The sequence below is a fragment of the Strix uralensis genome, chromosome 8 (assembly GCF_047716275.1).
Source record: "Strix uralensis isolate ZFMK-TIS-50842 chromosome 8, bStrUra1, whole genome shotgun sequence".
NCBI lineage: Eukaryota > Metazoa > Chordata > Aves > Strigiformes > Strigidae > Strix > Strix uralensis.
The window spans coordinates 26,052,886-26,073,229 of record NC_133979.1 but is presented as its reverse complement, the minus strand read 5'-3'; the positions used below and the strand labels follow the sequence as shown (position 1 = coordinate 26,073,229).

The 20,344-nt window shown below is 38.6% G+C and overlaps 1 protein-coding gene across 1 annotated transcript in view; it reads left to right on the top strand.

Moving 5' to 3' along the window:
* CFH (complement factor H) overlaps window positions 1-20,344 on the top strand; it is a 40,760-nt gene that overhangs the window by 2,855 nt on the left and 17,561 nt on the right. The window contains exons 2-12 of the mRNA XM_074876759.1: window positions 1,195-1,380; window positions 4,172-4,277; window positions 5,607-5,683; window positions 7,458-7,652; window positions 9,850-10,020; window positions 13,110-13,289; window positions 14,811-15,011; window positions 16,162-16,341; window positions 17,909-18,085; window positions 19,187-19,366; window positions 19,527-19,700. Coding sequence (XP_074732860.1) covers window positions 1,195-1,380; window positions 4,172-4,277; window positions 5,607-5,683; window positions 7,458-7,652; window positions 9,850-10,020; window positions 13,110-13,289; window positions 14,811-15,011; window positions 16,162-16,341; window positions 17,909-18,085; window positions 19,187-19,366; window positions 19,527-19,700 — 1,827 coding nt within the window. The remainder of the gene's footprint in view (window positions 1-1,194; window positions 1,381-4,171; window positions 4,278-5,606; window positions 5,684-7,457; window positions 7,653-9,849; window positions 10,021-13,109; window positions 13,290-14,810; window positions 15,012-16,161; window positions 16,342-17,908; window positions 18,086-19,186; window positions 19,367-19,526; window positions 19,701-20,344) is intronic.

Here is a 20,344-nt window from a genome sequence, read left to right as displayed (position 1 = left end):
GCCAGCTCTCTACTCACCAAGAAATTTCCTTCCCTGGTGGATGTTTCCTCTCCCATTTATTTTCTATACAGAAGTTTCATTTATTTTCCAAGGCTTCATTTCTCAGAGGCTGTTTTATTTATTTTTGATGAATTCTCACCTTTCATGTTCAGAAGTAAAACAGACTCTATTGCATCTAATTAGCTAGGCTGTCCAGACTCTGTTACTCTGGGTAAAGATTCAGCCTTTAAAATAAGTACGGTTCAGTAACCCAAGCACACAGAATTCCTTGCTGAAGTTAGGTCAATTATTATAAACAATAACAAAAAAAGTTTCTTAACAAAGGTCATTTAGTCTTTCATTAACAGCTTTTCAACATTTGTTTCTTTCCCCTTTAGTCTGTTTTTTCTCATTCTCAAGCTGTTGAGGAACTTCTTAATAAAATTAGTTCAGGCTTATTTCTTGTAATTCATATGGGCTTGACTGTACATTTCATGGACACTGAAGAGGGCCCAGGAGGGGAGTATTTGGGGAAGGAATGTATAATACTGAGGTAATGAGAAATACCAGACACCACCGTCCACCCCAAAAATTGAGTCAGAACGCTTTGAAGCTAACAAAGGTCTAAGTGAATACTCAGAGTTAATTACATCGTGTAATAAGTAATTTGTCATAAGAAGTAATCTCTTGGACAGGAGAAAGTAAGTTTGGGAATATCAGGTGATGTCAGCCTGGAGAGAAAGTTTAGGCAATGTAAAGGTGAGGGGAGATTTGACAGAACTTGATCAAATGCCACATGACGTTAATGTCAGTTTGAAAGGAAACTACAGAGTGCAGAGTTGTTCTCTGTGGTAATGGAAGGGCAGGCATGAAGGAGCTCCTGCAGATGGAAAGGTAAGAGATGCCTGTGGTTAGAACCAGGGTACTAATCTCATCTCAGTCTTTGTAACTAAAATCTATTTCATGAGTTATGACTGTCCTGTGTGGTTTCTTGGCACTTGCTTGACTATTCTTATGTCCTTCTAAATGTCTGTTTGTATTCCTACAAAATGTGAATTCTTGGCAGTTTCCTGTTTTGTGATGATTAAGTAGAAAACATGTGCTTGTTTGATCACAAATGTCCCCAGGATTTCGTGCTACATTTTTTGTTGTATAATTATTTTGGCATTTGTAGAATGTGCTTCAGTCACCATTTTTTTTATTTACAACTTTTAGCTTGTCAAGAACCTCCTCCTAGAAGGGTTAAAGAAGTGCCTACTGAAAGATGGGACAAGCCTCCCTATCCACATGGTACTCAAGTAACATACAGATGTCGACCTGGATATATAAAACTTGGACGAATTGTGTTTGAGTGTGCTGATGGAGTGTGGGAGCAACGCCTCCCAGCAATAGAATGCAGAAGTAAGTATTTATGCAAAATATGTACAAACATTTGATCTGACAGATCACATTCCTTGCCAGTGATGTCAATGTGAAATTGCTATTTTATCTTTACCTGTAACTTACTTATTTCAGCATCCTTTAAAATATCATCCTAAAAGGTATGTATGCATAAGGAAAATTTTTGGAAGTTCCTTTTCTCCAGGTCAAAGTATTATAATTTTCTTTCTTTACAGAAGATCTTACTCTAGGCCAGCCTTATTAACCAATTCATGTTATGAAGTTATTGGGAGCCTGATTCCAAAATTTTAAAAAAAGTCTAATGCAGATGAAACTTACAGTCTAAGCAGAATAAAGCACTAACCTAGCTTCTGAATGCAAGTGAAGAGACAGTATTTTCTTTTCAGTTTATTCAACTAGTTCTATGAAAGATAAAATTTCTTGGAAGTGGGAAATTACTATTTCCTGCCTTCTCTTTTAATCTCTGAAGGAAAATTCATGATTAGGATGAGAGCTGCTATTTATTATCTCTAGTATACTGTGTTAAGAATTTAGAAATATCTCACACCCTCATGCAGAATTCATTAGTGAAGAAATTGAAGTTTATTATTGTTAGTCAGCACATACTTCTTTTCTGTAATAAATGAGTTTTAAACACAAATAAATTTTAAACACAAGCTTTTTTTCTTACAGATCTAACATACAAAATTTTTACTAGTAGAATATAAATGTTTGGTTTGATAATATAAAATTAAGTCCCAGGTGTCTTTCAGAGATGAATACAAATCATGAGATAAAAAATGAATTAATAAAGTTATTACTAGTTTCTTTTACATTTTTTGTTTAGTCACCTTCTCAGTTTTTATATGTATTTGCATAACTACTCAGTGAGCATGGATCTTTCAAATTATACAAAATTTGATGTTGCTTTTTAGTAACATATTTTAGTAAATACTGCCACCCAGTGAATAGATACTGACACTGGCAAGGTGCAGGTGGAAGGAGAAAAGGGATGATCTGCCACAGGTTAAGTGATCCCATTCTCTTTTCAAGATAGGCCACACTAAACAGCAAAATTGATCATGACTCAGACACCTCTTCCTTGGAAAAAACAAGGATGTTGATACGCTCCAAGGAATGAAATTGCCTAGGTTGACAAGGACCAGGAAAGATTTCTTCTGAAGAGGCCTAATAGGTTGTAGCTATACAGTTTATTTTGCAGTCTGTATTTTAACATCAAAAGTGGACGAATGAGAGGGATGGTGTGTTCATCTTTGCAATTATTTTGGGAATCCAGGGCAACTTGTTAGGCCCAGGCCACAAGAAAAGTCCTATGGGGAACTTTGAGCAGAAAGGACTGAGGACCAAAAGACTCCTGTGGCCTTAGATCATCCCTCTTTACTCAGCACAACCCCTATCAGATTGAGAAAATTTCATTCCAATCATGGATGGATTCTGTAGTGGAATCTTCAGACCAGTTTATGTGTCGTGATTTGAGCTTGGAGGACATCTGAGCACCATGCAGCTGCTCACCCCCCCTTCCCCCCAGTGCTGAGAAGGGAAAAATAAAGCAAAGGCACCACTCACTCCCCGCTTCCCCCTCAGTGCTGGGAAGGAAGGAAGCAAAAGGCCCAGGAAATTGAGATAAGAACAGGGAGGGATGATCTTATGCATGAAGGCACAGGCAAAAGACAGACTTGTTAGGGGAAGAAAAAAAGAACATAAATTTAATACAAACACTAACAACAACAATACGTAACAGACAGAGTAGGACTGGGAGAAGCATTACCACATCCTGAAAACACCTCTCCCCATCCCTCCCTTTTCTCCAGGCTCAGCTCTGCTCCCAATATCTCTACCTCCTCCCCTCAGCAGCACAGGGGACAGGGAATGGGGGTTGCAGTCAGTCCTGCTGCTTCTTCCACCTTGGTGGGGGAGGATTTCTGGCATTCCTCCCCTGTCCCAGCGTGGTGCCCCCCTCACAGGAGACAGTGCTCCCCAAACGAGCTCCGACATGAGTCACTCCCATGGGTGTGTGGGTCACCCCTGCGTGTTGCAATCCTCCCAGCGCTGAACTACAACAGTGGGGGCTTCTCCCATGGGGTCCCGGCCTTCTTCAGGTGCAGTCACCTGTCCCGGTGTGGGGCCCCACACAGGCCACAGATCGGTATCTGCTCCTCCGGTGACCCCCATGGGTGGTGGGGGGACAGCCCTGCTGTCTCACCACGGGATACAGGGGAGTATCTGCTCCAGCACACCTCCCCCTTCTCCTCCGTTCTTCCACTGACCTCTGTGTTCACACAGATGTTCTCATAACTTCTCCTCACAACTCCCACAACTCCTCCCAGTTTCCCCTTCTTAAATATGTTATTGCAGAGGTGCAGCTACTTGGCCCGGCCTTGGTGCAAAGGTGGGTCTGACTGGGAGCTGGGGGAGCTTCGAGAAGCTTCTCACAGGGGACCCCCTCCCCTGCTATCACCACTCACTCAAACCAGGACAGTATGTCACAAGTTGTATGAAAACTGAAGTTACATTCTGTCATAAAACTTAAGATATGCTCAGCCTTTTTAAAGAAATAAAAACTGCTAATTAGTTAAATTTTTTTAGAAAATCAGCAGATCCTTACTCCAATATGTTATTGTTGAAGACAGTGATTAAAAAAGAGGGGGTTAATCGAGCTCATGCTGAGTATTTTTGAGTTTTTGAAAGGCCCATACTCGCTATTGATTACTAGAAAAGTGCTGTCTTTCACACTTTCTTGTGTATGGTGTAAGTAATTTTTTTTCTTCTTTTTTTTTTTTTTTTTAACCAGATAAGCCCTGTGGACATCCTGGAGATATTGAGTTTGGTTCCTTTGAACTTACCAGTGGAACTGAATTTGTATTTGGTGCCAGAGTTGAATACAGATGTAATGATGGGTAATACCTATTTAATTCAATATATAGGAGTTAACATAAGGTGCTAATGTTAAAAGAAGTGTCAGTTATAGATTTGTTGTCTGTAATGCAGCTGCAACTTACTAATATTTAGTGCTTGGTTATTGTTTCATTTACATTTCTGCAATTACAGTAATACTAAAGATAACTCTTTCTCTTGTCTGGTGCTGTTGGAGTAACTGAACTCATGAATGTGAAGCTGTCATCCAAAGGGTCTAAAATCTGTAAAGCTGTAGCTAACTTGAAATCATGGCTGTCCAAGTAGAAAACAAAAATAGTGATCTGTCTGTAAAGCTGCCTCATGACTCTACCAGCCAGCCAGTTCAGATGGAAATGCAGCTTTCTATGGTGGAATCAGTGCTCTCAGTAGGCAGTCATGATGCAGTTACGTCAGCGAAGTCATTAGGTCATACAACAGAGTCTCCTATTCAGAACCACAACTCATCAGTCCTGCTTAAATCATTTTTGTGCATTATGAAGTAAAATGTATTGCAAAATATTTGAAGGAAGACATTTCTGGTAGACTCACTAACATGTTTTGACTGACTAATTGGAAGTAATTCTTCTCTCTTCCTCCTCTATTCATCTCCAATGAAAACTGCAGCACGGCAAATATATAGCATTGTACTTAGTTAAGTATGCCTATGACTGGATTGTTTCCTCTTGAAATGTAATTCATCTATAAAGCATGGTACAGTGGTTTGGCCATGCTTTTGCAGTCTTTGTATTGCTGGAATCTAGTCTGAGTTCCACAAAGAACTTTTCAAAATCAATATTCTCCTTAATCCCTTAAATTCAGACAGTTCTTCACTGTTATTTCAGACTAGCTGTACTTCCTCTGACTACATTTCAGACAAAGCAGAAGCCATGGCATTATGGCCATCATGCCTTCAAACCTAAGATAATACTAGCTTATCAAAGCATGGGATACGTATGGTTTGGATTAAGTCCTGTTTTGATGCTGTCACATGGCTTTCAGAGCACAGGCAACAGGAGTTTTACTCTGCTTGCTATTGACTGTGTAAATTACCCCTAGGCTATTTGTTATGAGCTTGCTCTTTCTGTAATGAAGCAGCCATCTTACTGATTACTTCCTACTTTCTGATTTTTTTTCTACTTTTTGCCATATGCAATTAAAATAAACAAAATAGAGAAGATGCAGGCGAAAAAACTACTCAGTTTTGTCACATCTTGGTTAGTCTGTGCTAGAACATATGAAACCTACTTCCTTTGCATCAAAAACAGCAGCACTGCTGTTTCTGTCACATAATGAGACTGTATTTTAGCATTGTTTACTTTTTATTTGGTAAGATACTGGATGCTCAGCCAAAGAAATTACCGTGAGTGTCAGGCAGATGGATGGAGCAATGACATCCCTCACTGTGAAGGTAAATGGAGTTTGACATTTAATTCTTTATCAAAGTGATTTTTTTATCTGTCTGATACTATGTAGAAATAGTCTGTGATCTCTCTACTATTATTAATTCACATATGTTTAAGTTCAAGTTATACACCAGTGAAACTCTTACAATGACTGCTCAGCCATTTTAGTCCAATAAGCACTTAAGCTTTTGTTAAAAAGCATTCACAAAACAGAGTCTTGTCACCCCCAGACTGGCTTAAAGCTCTGCCTCACCTAAAGGCCCCGATAGAGTAGATGCCTGCAAAACATAGTTACAAAAGACAGCTGGGATGAGGCATTTCGGATGTATGTTGAAAGCATGTGTGTTTTTAGCTAGTTTCCTCCTCCACCCTTGTGAATATCCTAGCCATTAAGATTTTGTTATAAGTTCTTCTCCCTGTTAGCATACTCTGGAAGAACTTCAGTAAGTAAGAATGAGAGCAAGAGAGACTCAGACCTCAAGACTTAATAGACTGGATGGCTCAGATGAAAATTCCCTTTTTACCAGTTTCAAACCTGTATGATCATGAAAATAAGCTTCCTTTCTTCCCAAAGATAAATTTTAACTGGTCTATTTTAACATATGTGTGCAGTAGTGAAATTTCTCTTGTAAAGCATCTGATGTCAGGAAAGGTTCTCTAAGTAAAGAATCACAAATGAAAGTAGCTGTCTTTCTCTTGTCCGGAGTTTGTGGTCTGTGTTTTGACATTTCCTTGGTCTCAGATATTTCATTTACTGGATTTTAAGTGTCCTCAATTTTAGACATACAGGTCTCTGTCTGCACAGTATAGAGGAATGGTTGCCAACATTTTTTTGTCACATGTCACCAAGATACTGCAATTTCAAAGTCCTCATAAGATTTTTCTTTCATGACTGAGGTGTTTTCATTAGTCTGAATTATGATTGCCTATGAAAAAAAAGTGTGTGTATAATGTCATAATTGTGAGGAAACTAGAAGATAGAATGTGAGCTCACAGAAAAGGCAGATGGCTTATAACATTGAGAATACTGTCAGAGAGAAGTCAGAGCAAAACATCAGTCACTTTCGTACATGCTCAGTGATATCTATGTGAACATTTAAGAATGAGCTTTGATAGTCATTTCCCCCTTAATAAGAAATATCTGATGACATACATTAATTCTCTTTTTTCTGCAGTTACAAAGTTAGGAGATACAAGAGGTTTAAATTCATGGCTGACATTGTGTTTGTTTACTTTAGTAATATCATTGTTCTGATATCCTTAACTAGGATTTTCAGTTAGAAACTGAACTGTTGTAGTCAGTCTATAACACAGCACTTTTCCAGATATTTGTCTATAGCAAATTCAGTTTGGCATAACTCTGAAGTAAATTAACCTATATTTTGACAAAGCTTAATGTCCCTGTATGTCAGTCAAGGCTCGTCTAACCATCCACAGAATTCAGAGGATCATAGGTTAATTTGGATTGTGTGAGACCTCAGGAGGTCATCTCGTTCAGTGGGTCTTTAGCCTTCAAGGGCAGAGAAGAGGATGATGAGAGCCAGTCCACAAGCTTCCTCCTATGTCAGTCTGTCTTTTTGCTAAGAGTTTCATATTATATCATCTGTTGCAAATGGTATCTGAATACATAACAAAAGTGTATATTTTTAAAATGTATAAGGAAATTACAGTGAGTTTTCTGTATTTTGACATTTTTGTTTGAAAATTTATTTTACAGAATAGACCTCAGAATGACTGCTTTTTTTCATTCCTTTTGTTTTGTTTTATTTTGTTTTCCAGTGGCAAAGTGTTTACCTGTACAAGCACCAGAAAATGGAAGAATAATTACAACTGGTGCATTTGAGCTAGGTCGAGAATATTCCTTTGGCCAGGTTGTAAATTTTGAATGTAATGCAAAACACAGGCTTGTTGGATCTAAAGAAATAATTTGCTCTTCTAATGGAAAATGGAATAATGATGTACCTCAGTGCCAAGGTAAAAAGGACACTATTTATTATCTGTAATTAAGAAGCTTTATTCTCACAGGCTTCTAAGGACTGGTTACCATATGGGAAACTACAAAGCTTTTACTTTATTCCACAGCAGTTAAGCAGAGTTTGTCTGTAAACAATCTCCATTGCATATATGCAGAAGAAGTAGGGTAAGAAAGAGAAATCGGAGAATACTGGATGCTAATATAGTCATAATGGACCATCTGTTTGTCCCACATTTTCACTACAAGCTGTATGTTTTGCCAGTCTGCAGTCAATTTCTTTGAAACTAGCTTTGGTATGTCTACACTTCAGTGTTGATTTAACCACAGTAATTACAAACAATTTTGAATCTATGTGAACCAGGTTTAAAAAACAAGTATGATTTTAATACACTCGTGTTCTTAGGGTATATAAAATATAAGAAATCATGATGGATTTTTCTTTCTTCAGACTAATGTGTTCTGACAACTTAGAAGGTTAATTCATGTTTAGTTTTTACAGAACCACAGCATCACAGAATAGGTGAGGTTGGAAGGGATCTTTGAAGATCCCTCAAAGCAGTCAGCTAGGTCAAGTTGCTCAAGACCATGTCCAGTTGTCTTTCGAACATCTCCAAGGATGGAGACTCCACAGCCTCTCTAACCCGTTCCAGTGTTTGACCACTCTTAAGTAAAAATGTTTTTTCTTACGTTTAAGTGGCATTTCCTGTACTTCAATTTGTGCCTATTGCTTCTCATCTTGTCACTGGGTGCCAGTGACACCACAGTCAGGAATTTGTACATACGAATAAGATCCTCCCTCCACACCAAGCCTTCTTTTCTCTAGATTCTCAAGCCTCTTTTTATCTGTCAGCTTTTCCAATTCCTTAGTTCTCTTCATGTCCCTTCACTGAACCTGCTCCAGTATGTCCATGTCTTCCCTGTACTGGGGAGCTCAGACCTAGACACAGCATTCCAGATGTGGTCTCACCAGTGCTGAGCAGAGGGGAAGGATCACCTCTTTTGACCTGCTGGCAGCACTCTTCCCAGTGGAGCCCAGGATGCTGTTTTAATGGTTTGCTGCAAATGCACATTGCTGGCTGCTGTTCAACTTGTCCATCAGGACTGCCCAGGTTTTTTTGCAAAACTACTTTTCAGCTAGTCGACCCCACCCTGCCCCACCTGCAGTTTGTACTGGCAGATGGGATTATTTTTCTATTTTGCAAATAGAGATTGGATGGGATTGGATTGCCAGTATGTAAGAATGAATCCCAGGACGCTTATGGTAACAGTTACTGTTAAATATTCAGTCCATCAAATTTCTTAGATTATTTATATGTTATCTGATTGGGAAGTATGCATTTAGAAGAGCAGAGTACATATTTCAGGATGTCAGATACATGTATGGTTTGTTCACAATTTCAGGGCTGCATTTTGCTGCTTTGAAACCCCCATTTATTATACTTTGAACAGCATAAAGTGGGATTAAACACATGCGCTTGTAACATTTGCAGAATATAGTGAATTTTATTAAACAATGACAATTCCACTGAGCTATATTTCATCCTAAATACAAAGTAAATCCAGCAAAGGAATCCTAGAGAACTCTTTGGTGGCCGGCTCTGTGGCCTAGGAAGCAAAGCCTTGAATATTTTCTGGCTGTATGAATGCAGTTTTTGGAAACTGCAAGATCTCAGTGGTTTTATTGGGTTTGTCAAGGAGCTGGGGATGCTGAAGTTCTTTTATAGATCGTTAAGCATTCTAGTGTCATTTTTCCAGACAGTTTAATTCTTTTTTTCCTGTTGATACCATGATTTAACTAATTGTCTACTGGCTATGAGAGAGCTTTAGGTTTGCTGGAGATTACAATGAAACGAAATTTTCTGAAAAATGGAAATCCTAAATTTCAGATAGCCTAGTTTCTTATTACAGAATGTCCCGTACCTCATATGCTGATTCTGAGATCCATTAAAATCCAAAGCAAAGCCCTGAAATCTGTCTCATGGACCAGTTTGCTATTGATGCTGTGCTACACCATACTTTCTACCCGGCACCCACAATCAGGTCACTGAAGAGTTCTCAAATAAATTTCAGACAGTTTCCAAATGCAAATGTTTTTGTGAAGTCAAATGAAAAAAAAAACCCTAAATTTTATTCCAATAGGCACTTACTCTTAGCAAATAAACAAAACTATATGGATTTTGTCTTTCTCAATTTCAGAGATTAACTGTGATGTGCCAAAAATTCCACATGGATATATACGTTCTCCAAAGAGGTTGTACAAGGAATCTGAACAACTACAGTTTTTCTGTGATGAAGGATACAGACACGGTGAAAGAGCAGATGCACAATGTACTGAATCAGGATGGAAACCAATCCCCTATTGCACTGGTTAGCCTTGCCTAAAGTTATTTTGCGCTTTTGTTGTATTTTGAAGTAATTTCAGAGATTAGTAATGACAAAAGTTAGTTTATTCATAACAGAAGAAATCCATCCACATCTGACCAATATCCCATGAAGATCTGGTAGGATTAAGTGGTAAAGAGACCAAACAACTGGATAAGAGTTTTTCATGGAGAGCAGTAGCAAAACCAGTTAGTTCAGTGTTTTGTTACCTGAGTGTAGTTAAACAGGTCCATGAAGCAATAGTTGTTCCAGTACACTGCATAAATGAGACTGATGATAGAATACTTCACGCACCATTAACAGGTGGTGTTATTTTATTCTTTTTTTTTGTATGATTCTTAATTAGTGGGAGAACATAGGAAACAGATTTCTTGGGTTAGAAAAAAATCCTAGTTGGGACAAATAGGAAGTATAAAGCTGAATCTCTTTACCTTCTACAAAATATGGTGAAAATGTTTTATCTAAGGAGTGGAAAAATCAGACACTAAAAAGAATATTTAAGAAAGCATGAAAAAAAGTATTAATATCAAAGAAAGTCAAACTACAAAAGGTATCTGACATTTTTAATGACGTGGGAAAATTAACATTTGAAACCAGCTTCTTAGAGAAGTGGTATAGTTTTTGAAGTCCTATTTTCTTCACAACAAGTCTTGATACCTTTTTAAGTGTGTTTAACATGAACATAACCGGTACAAGTCAGTGACTGTGCTGTATGTTGGAAGACTGGGTAAAGAAGTATTTGTTTGATACCATATGAATTGCAGCAGTATGAATAAAATTAGGGAAAGCTAATCATCTTAGCTTGATGACATACTTATGAATCACAAGCAGTTCTTTGAGGGGGAAATACAAGTTAATCCATCTTCAGGTCTTCTGAATTCAGTAGCTGAGATGCTGTGTCACCATAGCCAAGACTCTGCTATTTATAATCATAGGACTAACCACTCAGTAAAATATTAGTCAACATCTCACCCTTTATGAACATTTGAGACATTTGACCTACTGTACTGACCTCTGCATTTTGTCCTGATGAGTCTTACTGTAGTTTGAGCAAACTAAGCACCTGGTTGCTAGTCATTATATCCATTCTTTAAATTTCCAGACTACTAGTTCTGATCAACCAGTTCCAACCAAAGAGGAACAGTTAAAAAATGATCCCTATTTCACTGATGGAAGTTCAGTCAGAAATAGTGTACTGTGCAACCTTTCAGAAATGACTGGAATTACAAAAGTATCTTTCAAATTAAAATCCTGACTTAAGTTTGTAAGCTGCCTTTCAAGAGTTCTTCTGAAATAGTAAAATAATGTTGTAGGACGAACAGTCTGAAGTTGACATGGCCATTTCCAAAGGAGTTTGAGCAAATGTGAAGTAGTCCAATTTCAGAAGAATAAGTAGTCCATTGATGGCCATAAGTGTGTAAACTGAAACTTACAATGGAATTGTAGTGCTGGATTATATATAAAGCTGAAAATAATAGTACTTTTTATACAGCCATTATGTCAAGAATTGTGTACAACAGATTTGAAGTTCACTAACCCCAAGAACCATGTGCCTGAAGTGGTGTATAAACAGAGACCAAAGTAACATTGTATGCATGAATCCTGCCACTGTCCATGACCCTTCGTCTGGGATGAAGACAGCAATTTGTTTCATGTCATCAGAGCTGTAACTGCACAACCACATTATCCATGGTGTCCAAACTTCCCATCAGAAATTGTCTGAGAATCTCTACAATTAATATATTTACAATGCAGAAACTCCCTGTTGCTTCTAACTCCCAGATGCCTTCTGAGCAGTTAAGTTGACAAATCTGTAATTTCTGAGGCTAGTCCCAGCCCTCTGGATCGTGGATTTTGCTTTAGTTTCATTCAACTACAGCACTTAAAGACTATATTTAAAATCCCCAAATCCCACAAACATAAATATGCATGTTCTGTCCCAGTTGAAATAGTTTGATGTAAATTTGGGGGAAATCATTAGTGCCTTGAATTGTCTTCAAGAAATTGCCAAAAACTTGAAACTGGGAAAAATTGTTGGCAACAGGGCAACGTTGTAGGATGTTATGTACCACCCACCTTCCTGGGACCAATTCCAGAAAGACTCCTTTAGAAATAAAGAGTAGTCAGTCTTTAGTGCCCACTCAATTCTTGACCTTTCTGCTTCAATATTAGTAATGATGCTAATTAATATGCATTGCCTACAGTTTAGCAACATACTGCTTTTGAGACGTGTCAAATAAAATATTCTTCCAGACACTGATATTGGGCTCTGATACTTGGGGCATATTCAGATACCCCAGAAAGTGATTCTGGATCCTACTTGACCTATCACTGAACCTAGATGATTCAGCAGTACATGCATACAGCTGATTCGCCCACCCTTACTCCACAGCAGGACCAACCTTTAGTCATCCCCTCCCAGCCCTGAGTGTGTTGGTAGTATTTTCTGAACTGGAAGTAGAATACAAAAAACCCCAAAAGACAGGCTCTGATTTACAAATAATATGTTTGTCTGGCTTTTCTGAGCATAAAGGTATCGTGAGCTTTTTAGAATAGCTTTTTAGAATTCTTGTCCTTTCTCAGTTGTTGAAATACTTCCAGTATCAGTGCAAGACCCTAACCTTAATCACACAGCCTTTGAATGATCAGTTCCTAGTCAAGTGTAGTTATTTCTCCATTTAGGACCTGCTGGTGAACCTGCCTTCCTTTGGGACAGTGTCCATAAAGCAGCCCAGAAGAGCTGTGAGCGAGCCCAGTATAAGTCATTTTGAGCTCCAGCTGTGGAATGACCTACTGGAAGAGATTAGTCAAATTCAGTTTGACCACCTCAAGTTTTTACGCCAACAATTCTCATTGCAATTAACTTTTAATCTTCTAATTAGCATGTCATCAGTAACAACTGTCACTCTCCTCTTGCAGAACTGTACATTTCTAGGAGTGGGAGAGAAATGTAACCTTTTAGTTGCCCTAAGAAACATCTTTAACAATTTTATGCAGGTATTATCAATATACTTATGTAATAAATATAAACATATTCTTCAAATTAGCATCCATTTTTTTCTCTTTTTATTTAGAAATTGTATGCTCTCCTCCAATAATTCCCAATGGGAACTTTAGACCTCAACAAGACAGCTACGTATTAGGTGATATAATCACAGTACAGTGTAATACTGGATATCACTTTAAAACATTGACTGGCAAAAGCACAGCTGAGTGCACCAGAGATGGCTGGGTGCCTGTTCCAGGTTGTGTACGTAAGTAGCTCTCATGAATGAAGACACAACGTGTAGAGTTGTTGAAATATCTCCATGAAAAAAAGGTCATGAGAAAAACTCACGAAGCATGAGAAATGAGAGATGCTTATTCATTGTGTTTCTTGGTGATGTAAAGCTTAATTGGATAGTTTGGAAAAATCAGCTAAAAAACCAGCGGTATAATATACATTTAAGTTATGTTTATAAACACAGGTATTATCTATTATTGTATTTGCAAAAGTACATGTTAGAATGTGCTACAGTCAGCTCCCTGTCAGGAAGGTTTGTGGTGCACCTGACTTGTGGTGCATGGCAGTCAAGAGGACATAGTGTTAAAGTATCCAAACCACAGGGAATGGTTAGAAGGTATCTTTCATCGTGGTTATCACAGCTTTAGATTTTTACTTGCAGTTGTATGTTGGTATGTTATGAACAAGCACAGTTTTATTCTACCTATTATAACCTGTCAACCAAACAAGATATTCTTGTTTGTTGATGTGTTCTTTCTTGGCTTAAACTTCCCATAACTACAAAGACAGTTTTGCCCAGGAAGCACAGTATTAACAAATAAATAAATAAATTAGCAATTAATTTCATAATCTAGCACTCTTTGGTCACTGAAATAAAAGAAAAACTTAGAAAACAGAATGTGAGAGAAACCCTGATGAAATCAGTCTTGTAGATGAACCTTTGGATAAGATGATTTGAACTATTCCCAAAAAGGGTACTGTTAATATCTGTATTAATCTTTTCTCTATACGTGTGTGGGTTCTAAAATTCAGGTGTCATTCTGAGATGACTTCAGTCATTATTGAATGGTCTGTCCAGTGGCTGATCTCCCCTGCCCCAGCATGTAGTCTCTGCGTCAGAGCAATTTGGGAGGAACCTACCTGCCATGACTAAGTAGGACACCGGGGGTAAACTTGAATGAAAGCTTCTGGGAATCTCCTCCTTCTATCCTTGACCTTTCCCTGGAAAGGGTCAGTTCTTTTGAGGAACTGAGAGAACAAAAGAAAAACAGTATAGTTTTAAAATAAAAATGAGAAGAGCTAGAAAGAGCTCTTGGTGCAGTATCCCAAAAGTTACAAATTAAAGTGGTGACAGGAGTCATCTCAGTTTTAAGAGTCCACAGTTCAGTGTATTTATCTAAGGTAGCTGTCTGGGCTCCCGTCATGGTCAGTATAGTAGATATAGTTGAGACACTCTAAAAAGGCAGTGTCATCTCACCTTAGAATAAATACTTACATTTGGTCTCATGAATCAGCCTTTGGAGACTGAGAATATTGACTGGATTTTTGTTGGTTTCAATAAAATCGGAGGTAGGCAACATAGGTATAAGCACTGACAAAGACACCAGAAGCAGAGTGCAGTTGTTCCCGCACTCCTTAGGATCTGCCAAGGTGTCCTGATTCTGTCAGGTTCAGAAAACACTCAGATGATGAAGCTGAATCTGAATTAATTGTGTCCTGAGTTTTCTGTCATGTATGTGTTGATATTGTTGCTGTTAAATTCTGTTTCAAGAGAAGCCGTGTGACTACCCAGCTATAGAAAATGGCAAGTTAAGTGGATCACTGGAGTACCACAAAAACTATTACTTTCCAATGAGGGTTGGGCAGCATGTTGACTACCAATGCGCTAATGGTTATTCAACCCCAAGTGGACACTCCTGGGTTCGAATAGTCTGTTCTGGAAGGGGCTGGTCTCCAGAGCCAAAATGTCTCAGTAAGTATATTTCCAGTATGTGCTCAATTCTGTTATAATTATCAGAGGTCTGTGCAACAGAGATTGTGCCGATGGAGCACAAGATGGAGCAAAGGTCAATTTGTTTAGTTGACCCCTGGCACTGCACCCAGACCATCATCCTATCTGCAGAGCTCAAACCTGTCAGCTGGTAAGTGACAGTCTGAAATGAGTAAGGCTGAAACAAGGCTTTTGGATTTTGGAGATTCTTTACTCATGAAACTATTAATGAGATTAAGAAATACATAGGAAATGTTTCTCCAGCTTCTAGGTCACATGCCTGCATCCACTTTCATCTGCACATACAAACAGAGAGTTTCTACTCTGTGTAGATATATTCTTCCTTCTGTGGCTTGGGCACTTGTTCTAGAGGTTCCTCTCTGAGATCCATTGCCTGATCCCTTTGGATAACATTTGGAGCTAAGAAGGTGGCACACTCTTGCAATAAGCTGAAAGTGAGCATAGTATCAACAAAAGATCCAGATACACTGTCTCAGATTGAAAATAAGTTAAATTTAAAATAGATATGAGGCAGCGAGCTGAGGCCTTCTCTCCTAACACACATCTTCAGTCACAGTAAAGTTCCTACCTACTGGTAGGGCTTGGAAGTGAATTACAGAAGGTCGATCCTTCCCTGTTGCCCTCAGTGGAGTGGTGCCCAGTGCAGAAAATGAGTGGAGTCCTGCCCAGAGGAAAGGACCAGTTACTCAAGTAACACAGCTGTAGCATTCCTTCAGCCATATTCCTTGTGTCTGGGCTCTTGGGGGTGCAGGATGTTGTAGAGCCAACATTTTAGAGATGTAGCAGTCCAAAGCAGAGCTGGTGTACATGATGCTAGATGCACTGAAGTTAGCCAGACTTGCTTATGGATACTAGGTAAGTTGCAGTTTAGTAGACCACTTCTTAGCACTTTATGTAATGACTTGTGCTCCTGTTCGTGTGATTTGTTAATCTCAGGGCAGTGAAACAAAACATGCTTTCGTTCAGGTTTGAACATGAATGTCTTTTTGGGATAGAAATCTACAGAAAGGTGCTCGGAGGCCCATTTTTTAGTAACTGTTTTCTTAACGATTTATCTCAGTTGTAGCTGTACAAATTACTGTGGTTAAATGTACTTATCTTCTTTCTTTAGAAATATGTGATGCCAGGCAGCTGGAAAATGGTTATTTCTCACGGAGCTGGAAGGATGTTTACAGGGAAGGTGAAAGAGTTAAATATGTCTGCAATGCTGACTATCAAACTGAACATGAAGGTGGGGAAGTCACATGCGCAAAGAATGGCTGGTCACCTCCTCCCAGATGCATCCGTAAAAGTGAGTGTGCTTGCATTTTGTTGAGGTTTCTAGCTAAAACCAGTAAATCCATCATCACATCACCTACATTAATCTGTCACCACCGCTTTGTAAATCTAAGTCTAAGTGCTCTACAACTGAAACACAATGCTGTGATTCTCTGAACTGTCTCATGCAGCTCTCATGTCTCTGTCTGCCTCTGAGGTCAGCTGCTGTACAAACATGCAGAATGTAACCCTGATCAAACGTCCACACGTGGCTCATTCAGATCCCCTAGAATGTAAGCTCTGGGATGGGAGTCATGGTCCCTTTGTCTTCAGTAGTGAAATCTTCTTATAACATAGCTGTGCAGTAATATAATAATTAGTAATCCTTCCCCTTGCGCAGCCTTTTATTTGTCTCCTTTCAGCCTCTCACTATGCCACCTGGTCCTTGTTTCTCTTTCTTCCTTTCCAGTTGGCATCATACTGGAAGGGGGGAGGAATAGCAAGGTTACCTCTCCTAACTGTTTCCAGCTTTTGTTCCTGACTTGCACCAAGCCTGAAATTGCTAGAATGTCTCACAGGAACTCTAAATACTTTAGATAATGCTTTCATATGGACAAAAGAAATAATTCAACCTAACTTTTCTTGGACTATAAAAATATTTTTTTAGGAAACAATTCCACCCTGATAGAGACATCAACCATAGAATGTTTTGGACAACCACCCACTGAGATTTTGACATAGCAATAAGCAAGCAAAATAAAATTTTATGATTCCTAGTATTAGGCAATTATGGTTATCACTGGTATAAACACTAAAACATTTGAAGTGAAATTTAAACTTCTGAAGCTGTTGCACTAAAGTATCATTAATTCTGCTCCCAACATTCAAATACATCCTCAATTTTTTTTTTCATAGCTTTATTTACTTGACTCTGTAATGTGCAAATATTGCTCTTTGTTGTAGTGTTAATTTCTAAAAATGGAGAAACTCCTTCACAGAACGATCTATTAGTAAAGCATTTAGTATACTATGGAAGTTTTCTTTCAGAATAGAAGACCATAACATCCAACCAAGACTACTGATTTCCATCCATTTAGACTGGCTTAAACAATGTATTCCAAGTGATGTGAAATCAGTTGCAGTATTGGGTCTGTCTGCACTAGTGTTTTAGTGTGCAAGAAGGGGTCCTTTGCTACAAATTTGCTTTAGCCCTGCAGTATGTGCACTCTGGGTCACCATGGTGTGCAATATGGACAGAAGGTCCTCTTTATGCATGCACAGTGCTGTGCATGCCCAACATGAATTTCATTTCTAGTGAAGACCAGATATGGACATACAGTTTTGGAAACTTGCAGGACTGCTGCAAATCAAACTCCTGTCCATCCCTGTTTGTGCTGCACGAGTTGGTAACTGTGAACTTTGACTGTTCACTTTCCAGTTGTCCCCCCAGGAAGAAAGCTCAATGCAGAAGCAGAAATTCATGTGCTCTTAAAAATGTTCTAAATCCCGCTGCTGCTTCATTTGTCCTTCTTCTTCTGTGTATTATAAGCATGTAGTTTAGCAGTGTTTTACTTGGAGTAAATTCTGTCTATCTCTTTCAGAAAAATGCCAGTATATCAATTTTGACAATGGTTATTTCACCTCGAGAGAGACAACATTTCATTTACAGGAGAAGGTCACCTATCGTTGTCGTACTGGCTTTGTAACTCCAGAAGGACAAGAAACAGGAGAGATACAGTGTCAAGAGAATGGCTGGACTCCACCTCCAAAGTGCATCAGTGAGTAGCATAAAGGCTTCAGAACTCCCTGTCATTGTCACCAGAGCAGACATGATGTCCTATGTACTCAGATTTTTGACATCTAGATTGGTAGAGTTTCCTTACGGGGCAGAGGGAGATTCAAGCAGAGAACTGATCCTCCAGAGATTAACCTTTCTGGGGCTCCAAGAAATAGAGAAAACATAAAGGAAGTGACTAAGAAGGGAAAATATCTACTTTCTTCTAGGTGAGTTATCTTTTTGGACCTCTGTAGCAAGAAGGAGATGGTAATCACTGACCTCCCCAGTGATTCTTACCTGATACAAGGTGCCTATGCCCAAATTTACTCGCAGTTCTCCCGCCTTTCACACATGTGAGGGAAGATTTTTGAAGAAATGCTTGTGAACCAAGGGATTTTGCCAAGAACTTTAAATGTGACCAAACTAGAGAAAAATGGGATTCATAATCGGAGAGATGTTATCACTATGCATGAAAAGCACTATGCATATGTCTGCCCTGATGTTAAAAAGTACATTTGTGAAATGAAAATTCATTTTCCTGAATGTACTTTTTCCTGAAAATACCTCCATACTGTTGTTGCCTTTCTCGTCTTAAAAGTTCCTTCCTCTCCTGAACAGATGGTCAGATAGTGTCAGATAGTAAAAGAGGAGACTTAGTCTTCCAGTGTTATGATGCTGAGGCTCGTAATATTGACCACTTTAGCTGGTATTTTATCTTGTCCTTTTATTTCAGTCTGCCTTTACCTAGTATTTTACAGCACTTTTCTGACCCCCTCACAAATGACAATGGAGAACGGGAGTACAAACTGTTTGTTATGACACTGATAATAATAATGTGTAGTAGAAGGAAAGGAAGTGAATCTGAGGAAGAAATATTTATGCTAGATATTACTTCTAGACGCATATTGCTGAAGATTAACTCAATAGATATTATGTGAATATGCTACATAGGGTACTCTATGTTCATATTCTGGCAATGCAGAACTTTTAGTTTCAAATATACTGAGTAGACTAGCACACACTAAAGCACCTACAGAAATTATGCTTCCAAAGGGCAGTGTTTCTGGATCACAAAATGCACTAACTTTGTTTTATTCTACAGAATCATGTAAAACGTCTCATTTGGACATTTTGACTTACCACACAAATAAAACTATGTTCATGCCTGAAGATACAATTGAGTATGCATGTTTGGAGGGATATCAAACTGCAGATAAGATGCCAACTGGTACCACAAGATGTGGCATAAATGGTGAATGGAGTCCAACGCCCCAGTGTCTTGGTGAATATTGTTGTGTTTGTGTTTGCCAATCAGTGTAACTCTGTATACACTGCGTGAAGCTTTTTTCTTTAAGACTTTCTTTGGTTTTGTTCTAATCAGTAGCATTTCATGTATTTTTTGTAGGACATACACTATATCTTAAAATATTTTGTCTTTGTAGCAATAGAATGTGAAATGCTGGCATTGCCCAATGGAGATTTTACTCCCAAGGAAGGTAAATACCGCAATGGAGCTGTTGTGAAATTTACCTGTGCAAACAATTATGTAAGAGTGGGACCTGCCTCTACTCAGTGCTATTACTTTGGATGGTTTCCATCACCACCAGTGTGTAAAGGTAATTCTTCTGTCAACTTTACTGTAGCAGGAAATAAATGAAAATGCCTGGGTCCTGAAAACTTCTGCGGACACCTTCTATAAGCTAGTCCTGCTCCCAAGAGCAATTATCCCATCTTCATCTCTAAAAGGGCAGGAACTGGTCCTCTTTGAATCATTTCAGAGTGTTTTGCTGTTTCATGTGAAAGAATCTGAATGGTTGAACTTTGTTAGCTTTAGTTGTGCTAGTTGGAGTTCTGCAATAACTGAAAGTGAGCTGGTAAATGGCTTGTGCAAAATTTCATTCAGATTATTCACTATAATGTATGAACAATTACTTCTTATTCAAAAAGACATAAATAATGTGCAATATGGCAGCTAGGAGTGATTAATTTGAGTAATGTCCTCTCTTACTGTATCCTAAATGTCCTAAGTTTTGCCACTGCCTAATGTTGATACCCATCAGATAGAGTACCCTGTGTACCTTTTTCTAATCACATGATGTTGAAGAAAAAAAAACTGTTTTGGAGATGACACAGAGCTGGACCCAAGCAAAAGAAAATCAGTAAAGGGTTTTCCCTGTGAAATTCCTCAGCTTCATCCAGTAGAATGAACAAACTCATGCAGAAGGGAAGATATGCCCCTATTCTTACCCTTTTTAAGACA